The sequence below is a fragment of the Pollicipes pollicipes genome, unplaced genomic scaffold, assembly GCF_011947565.3.
Source record: "Pollicipes pollicipes isolate AB1234 unplaced genomic scaffold, Ppol_2.1 Scaffold_7231;HRSCAF=8579_pilon_pilon_pilon, whole genome shotgun sequence".
NCBI lineage: Eukaryota > Metazoa > Arthropoda > Thecostraca > Pollicipedomorpha > Pollicipedidae > Pollicipes > Pollicipes pollicipes.
Window position 1 is genome coordinate 10,904,318 of NW_023597034.1, and position 7,127 is coordinate 10,911,444.

A 7,127-nucleotide genomic window follows, 5' to 3' on the forward strand; every position below is an offset into this window, starting at 1 on the left:
CGAAAGTTTCTCCGTCGAATTACTCGAGGAGCGTTCACCTATCCAACGGAAACATTATCAGGCGCCGGCGTTTGATACTGCATGTCTTAACTGTTCTCAACACTATGCATATAAATGCGTAACTGCTGGCATCCGTCACAACTATACAGTGTAGGCACAGACCAGGCGTCCAAGCCTCCCACAAAGGCTGGAACGGGGCATATCATATCGGGCCACCGACATCGGTGAACCTTCAGCGCGGCACACGACGGGACCGTTATGATCAAAACACCGGTCACTAAGCCCATGCAGCCCCGACCCAGAACCATGCCCCACAGCCTCGCTTCCTTTTCCCCCAGAATAACCGTGCCGCACGCAGCGGCGAAGCTCATTACTATGTGTGTCCAAGCCCACTCACGATTTGAAACTTGTTTTCCACATACCAGCGGATTACCAACCGCCAGTCATTTGTTATGACCTATTCCAGGCACTCAGCCAACAGTTATATCAAATTACATTGCAATACCCACTGCACAATGAATGGCAGCTCAGCAGTTATTCGGCGCAGGGCCGAAACTTCATCGTAACACACGGCTCAAACCCCGAAAATAACATTGGCAGATACCCAACACTATTGCTCCGGCTACCGACCCGGAAGCGTCGCCACTTTTCTGCATCGGGGCACCCGTGCGGAGGCGCTGCGCGCGCCGCACCTGCTGAGGCTCCTGCGGCTGGTGCAGACCACATCCGAGCCGTGGTCAGAGAGCGGCGCCTCCACCACCAGCTCGGCCGAGCAGCTGCTGAAGCCCGCCTGGTTCTTAGCCACGCACGTGAACGTGCCGGCGTCCTCCGGGAACACCTCCTTGATAATGAGCGTCGCCACGTTGTCGTCGTCGTAGAACATCTGGTTAGGGGGGGGGGGGGGGGCAGAGCGCAGTTAGTCGCGACGCGAGCAGGCCTGAATCCAGCGGCAGGGTCGGATATTTCTATACTCGTTTTCCTATTGGGCTGGTGCTGTTGAAATTAACGGCGGCAGGCAGCCTCGCATTCTTTTAAGCACGCACACGCATAGAAAATCGCGAACACAACTGGGTTTGGCAGAGCCCGGACCGCAGCGCGCTGTGGGCGGATTAACCTATCTCTGGTGTAAGAAGCATCAAAGCAGATTCGGTCCCACCGACCTCCGCCACATGACGAGCCTCCTGAGCGGCGCCACCACTATGAAATCGATTGATGCTGGATATATATATATATATATATATATATATATATATATATATATATATATATACCGGCTTCCCGAACGTTCTCTACCGCATCGTCAAACTTGACGTCACTCCCGCAACCCTGAATGGCAAACAGCGCAGGAGGCCTTCCTCGCCACTACGCTAAATGCCCCACCGACGAGCCGAGCCGGCTGCACGCTCACGGCCGCCGCTTTCCGAGCTCGCCGCACCTGGAAGTCGGGCGACGGCTTGATGATGGCCGTCTGACGGAACCAGGTAATCGTGGGGCGCGGCTCGCCCTCAACGCGACACTCCAGCTGCACCAGCGAGCCGTCCACCACGTGCACGGCGTGCAGCTTCTCCGTGAAGCGCGGCGCCCTCTGCTTCTGGCCCGTTTTGGGCGCTGTGGGGGGGGGGGGGGGGGTACCTCGTGTGAGCAGGGAACGAGGTCATAAACGGCACGACGTACTTGGTATGGATTAACTATTTGTTATTACAAATATAAATGCTATCCGAGATTTGGCCGCACACGAAATGCAGTATACATTTTGTCTTCATCGAGCTGTTGCACTTCAGAAACTTTTACAAAAATTCTGCGCGACGAACGTTAGACCTATACGAAATTTTTCACAGCGAACTTGTGTGAGCCGGACTTTCGACCCAGTCTACAACACTTAACTCTATCACTTTGCCCAATAACACTTTTGGCAAATGGGCAAGCAATAAAAGCTTATAAAAGTACGCTATCTGTGAAAGGAGCAACCCATGATAGATGAAGCAATGATCAAATTCACTTAACCAGCTCTGTGTTTGATCACATAATGCTCCGGCGTCCGCTCCCTGTGTTGCGAGGGAAGATCACATAATGTTCAGTGCTGCCAATCAGCACCAGCTCATCCATGCCAATGGCCACCGCTGCGCGACCAAACCCCGACACCAAAGTCCTGCATGAAATTCTCGGCGCAAACAGCATACGACCTTGAAACCAGGGAACTTTGTTTGCAGCAATATATTGGCCAATCAGAAGGTCGCCCTGGTGTCCGCATGGCGAAACGGCACGTGCGACTAAGGCTACTAGATGCGACCAGGCGCTGGGTGGTGCGTTATATGGCCTGTGCGTATAATGCCAACGCCAGAGATAGAGAGGCTTTGAAGAGGAAGAGCTACTGGAATGTAATAAAGCTTCCAACAGCTTTAAACAACTTAACAACAGCAGACTGAGACAACGACTTCTACAATGGTGAGACTTCTAGGTGTTTCGCTTTTTCCTTTCCGTGCTGTTCATCTGTTAAACCGTCTGTGTGAAATAAGGATAATGCCATGCCGTGCATTGAACTAGAATTGCTCGCAGAAAGAAACAGTGTCATCATAGTGTGATACATTATAGTTGTTACCAACGCTGAGGGAAGTGGCTTTGGGTAATAGGCCTTAATTTTTTATTGCAATGGTGATACGTCCTCCCGGGAATCGCAACCTTGCTTTCCGGTGGGCATGGTAGGGCCTAAACAACCGGGATGTGACGCAGATACACAGGTTTTCCCAAACGGCTTGTTCGATCTCCTTGAAACCCTCACCAATCGATTCCGTGCATTGATATGAGTCATGAGGAGACAGTATCGAGACCTGACCTGGGGTCAAACACCTCGAAAGCGCGAAGGGAAAATTTTACGTGCAAATGCAGGCAACTCAGAACTCAGAGCCTACTGGACCCATCACTGTGAAACCTCCACCACTGGGTGCCCCATATCCAATTCTTGCGTTTCCAAAATGTTGACCCTAGGTCAGATCAAAACTCGTCAAATTTCACAAAGTCCAAAAGTCTTGCTTGCAGACGACTTATAGCTCAGAACCTATTGAAGCGATCACTGCCAAACCTTACCATCCAGTACGCAATCTATCCAAATACTCTGTTGAAGCTGCAAGCGTGGTACCATCTATTATTGTCTTTTCCATTATGTTTGTTCCCAAGAAAATGTGCAGCTTGGTTAGGCTGGCCTTATGAAAGGTGAATTTGTCCTTAGCGTAGGTGTTAATCGTGGTGATACCATGCACAGTTCAGCGATGATTTTCAGCACACCTCTGCTAATGAAAAAAATTAACCTCACAAGGCAGCCTAACCTAACCTGAAGCCGCACTTTTTCTTGCGAACATACATAAAGAAAAAGCCATAATCATAAACGACACCATACTTGCAGCTTCAACACTAGGAGTTAGGGTAGATGGCGTACCTGAATGGTTTGGCGGCTATCGGAGTGGTAGATTCTGAGCTATAAGTTGTCTGCAAGCAAGAATTTTTGACTTTATGATATTTGGCGACTTTTGACCTGACCTAGGGTCACCAAATTTGGAACTGCGAGAGGGAATCAGGTATGGGACATTCAATGGCGAAGGCTTGCCAGCGATCGGTTCGGTAGGTTCTGAGGTATCAGTTGTCTGTAAGCAAAAATTTTGGATTTCTGAAATTTGACGACTTTCGACCTGACCGAGGATCACAAAAGTTGAAACCGCCAGAGAGAATCAGGTGAGGGGGTATCCATTGGTGAAGGTTAAACAGCGATCTGTCCAGTAGGCTCTAAGATCTGAGTTGTCTGCATCTACATGTAAAATTTTCCCTTGGATTTTCGAGGTGTTTGACCTCAGTTTGGGCCCCGACATTGCCTCCTCATGACTCACCTCAATGCACGGAATCGATTGGTGAAGGTTGAAAGGCGATCGGGCAAGCCGTTTCTGAAAACTTGCGTATCTGCGTCACATGCCGGTTTTTTAGACCCTACCGGTGGGTGTCCGCTCCAATCAGATCTGTGAGCTGTCGGGTGATGAGTGAAATGGACTCAGTGGCGACTTCAGCCAATCAGGGGCGGGGAAGGAAAGAAGGGGACGGAGGCAGTGCCACCTCATGCACGAGAGTGCGCGCTGAAATTTGCGCGGAAATATAACGTGGGTCGCTATAGTGTATGCATATTGTGTCCCTCCTTTTTCCAATCCTTGAAGGGTCTGTGGCCAAACGGAGTGGTGTCAGTGTCAGTGTCAGTGTCAGTGTCGGTGTCGGTGTCAGTGTCTCAGTTTACTGTAATCTGACCAACTCACAAACCATGTGATCACAAATGGGAGCGAATTTGGAAAGCGAATGACTCGAGTTGAGTGACAAAGACTCACCGCCCAAGCCTACCAGCAGTGGCGATGCCACTTATTTTTGCAGGGTGCAAGCAGATCTGCGGGCCTGCTATCCGCCCCCCCCCCCCTTTAAAGTGTTCCCCCTGATCTCGCCCTAATCTCCGGAGAGCCTCTTAGTTACCTTTGATTGAATAAAGCCTCTTTGCCTAGTGGAACCTCTATCTTTCAACCCGTGCATTTTCTTGAGCTGGCAGACTAACTGTATATTCCATAGAGCTCCCCATGCATCTGATGGGTCCTCATCATCGTCATCTAGGTCTGGGACCTCCCGTCCGCCAGTGAAGCCTAACGTTCTGAGTATTTATAGTCTCCTACGGGGCAAATATTGTCTCCCTCGTGCATCACAGGCCCTTTTGAATTAATGCGATATTGTAGCTCACCACCGTGTCGGCATGATGGAACCTCCGGATGTTTCAAGGAAACATACAGGCATCTTTGCCACTTGGTAGCGCCGCCCCTACCTGCTAGCTTTCACTCAAACGGGCACATTCTCTTGTGTTTTTCGTTATAGATGCTTTTGTACAATGTCGACTATTTCAGTTTTTCCCGCCCGTAGGCTTTATAATAAAGACGTGTACGGCGTGATTCAAAGCGAGGTGAGGGCAAAGTAGTACTACATCTTATCCCCTCTCCACTGGTTTTGCCTCTGCCCCAAAGTCATTGGTGCACCCGTCCTTTTCGCTCACCTTCGAACACGGGCAGTTTGCCGATCTTGTCGCTGAGCTTGCGCTGCACGTAGGCGTTGTACTCGTCCTCGTTCTTTAGGTAGGAGGCGGGCACCCAACCGGCCTCCTCGGTCAGGTGTTTGCGGACGAACCACCACTCGCTGTTGTGGCACTCTGCAGAACGCACGGACGAGGTCAGGGTGGAAAGGCCGTCGACCCAGACAGGCGCCGAGCAGCAATACTTGGAGTGCGCCGAAGTTCCCATACGCAATGCCAGTTGGTGGTCAGACTAAGCTCAAGTGGATACAAGTGATATCGGCTTCAGAATCCTGAAGCCCCGCTTTCCCACCGAACATATGCATCCACTCTTCCAATCGACCCAGCATGCTTGCCTTCTCCGTTCCAAAAACGAAGTAAACTCTGAACTACCCCTGCGTATCCATGGGTATTATCACTTTTTAAATATATGAATTCCTCGTTGTTGCCATGGGTACATGCTAACGGAAGTTTGCTATCTATACCCTGAAATTCCCGGTCATTACAACGGATGAGGTTGCCTGGGCATTTCATCAAGAAAAGACTGTGGATAGTTTGACGCGCCGCACAATGTCGCCAAGCGGCCGCCCTTGGCCTAGATTGACAGTCCCAGGGCCAAACAATGCGCACGCACCGGGACTCATACCCGCTGCCGCTGGATAACTAGTTCAGGATCTTTCCCCCAGATCATGGAGGTGGCATGATGAAAAAGGGGCATCCCGCTTTTTGTACTTTTTACGTATCGTTGGATCATAAGCGCACGATTTGATCAGTAACACCAGTTTTCTCGAGATCCCTCCGAATAACTCAGAATTTCGATTTGAAGAGGTCCCTTCTGCGGGGAAATCCCGCTTGACTCCCTGCTCACCGCTATGAAAGTAATACATTTCATTTGTCGTGCTTTTTCCTAGGTGTGTGTTCCGTAATGTTTGCAACACACTTATTTGTCAAACTGCTTGTGCAATAAATGCTACGCAATTTTCAAGCACCCAGTTTGGACAAAACCATATACAAACATGAAACTTTTATCCGCGAATTCAACGAAAGCTTATACAATGACTTTGATTTCTCCCCTAAGGCCTTTACCACAGCGTCTCCTTTCCAGGCCCATTGCGGCTTTGGGAATGGGAGCATCACGTGGTCCATAAGGACGCGCTGGTTCAGACTTCAACCAGTGCGCTACGCGGTAACAGGCCCTTGCGACCCGCCGGGCCAGTCATAAGCGTTCGGTTATTTGCACGAGTAGAGGCACACACGGCGGCTGCCATAACGACGGTGGTCACGACTGCGGAGAAGGAGCGTAGTATTGTTACAAATCAATGGCAGCATAAGATGGACCCGGAAATATTCAACATTTGTGTCCTTATTATGTCTCGACGTTACCGTGGTGACATACCCAGTGCTATTATTAGACTTTACTGGTACTGAGGTTTCATCATACCATGTTTTTGAAATATGCGCTCAAGTTGGGACACGCTTTAATGCGCATGCTGAGAAAACTCGACCTTCAGTGCACTAAAATATGTACCGAATATGGAATATCGAAGGCCGTTATATTCAGCGTAAGAATTCACGACACCAAAATGCCATGCCATTTGCAGACTTGTATCTCTCTCCCATGTTCTCAGTTCTTGTACCCAAACCTTATTAGGCCCCATCCTCGGCACCTCCAGCGCTCCACGTACCTAGCACATACACCCGCTCTCCCTCCACCAGATGCATGGTCTCCTCGGACTCAGCCACGTAGGTGGAGACTGCGTAGAACACGTCTCCCTCGGCCACGTCCAGCGGGGCCGTCTCCTCGGCCACTGGCGGCGCATGACCGGTCAGCGCGTGCTCGCGGCCAGGCCCCCGGGGTCACGGGCTCAAGGCAGAGACGTGGCGTGGCTGGGTCAGAGCCTGTCAAGCACGCTGCCAGCATCGGGCTACCTCCGCCGGCTGGCACTGTTGGCGTGGTGGAGACCCCGTGGGAATTTACTGACATGGAGGACACGGCGGTCATCCGACGCATTTTCGTCGATGCATTTTAGGAAATCAGTCGCATAAC

At 50.8% G+C, this 7,127-nt stretch overlaps 1 protein-coding gene across 3 annotated transcripts in view; it reads right to left on the bottom strand.

The window, feature by feature from the left end:
• Positions 1–7,127, bottom strand: part of LOC119109549 (titin) — a gene marked incomplete at its 5' end in the record, with an annotated part of 67,531 nt that overhangs the window by 21,107 nt on the left and 39,297 nt on the right. For all 3 annotated transcript variants that reach the window (XM_037233218.1, XM_037233217.1, XM_037233216.1), the window contains 4 exon segments: positions 693–883; positions 1,436–1,608; positions 5,066–5,218; positions 6,766–6,888. In XM_037233218.1, coding sequence (XP_037089113.1) covers positions 693–883; positions 1,436–1,608; positions 5,066–5,218; positions 6,766–6,888 — 640 coding nt within the window.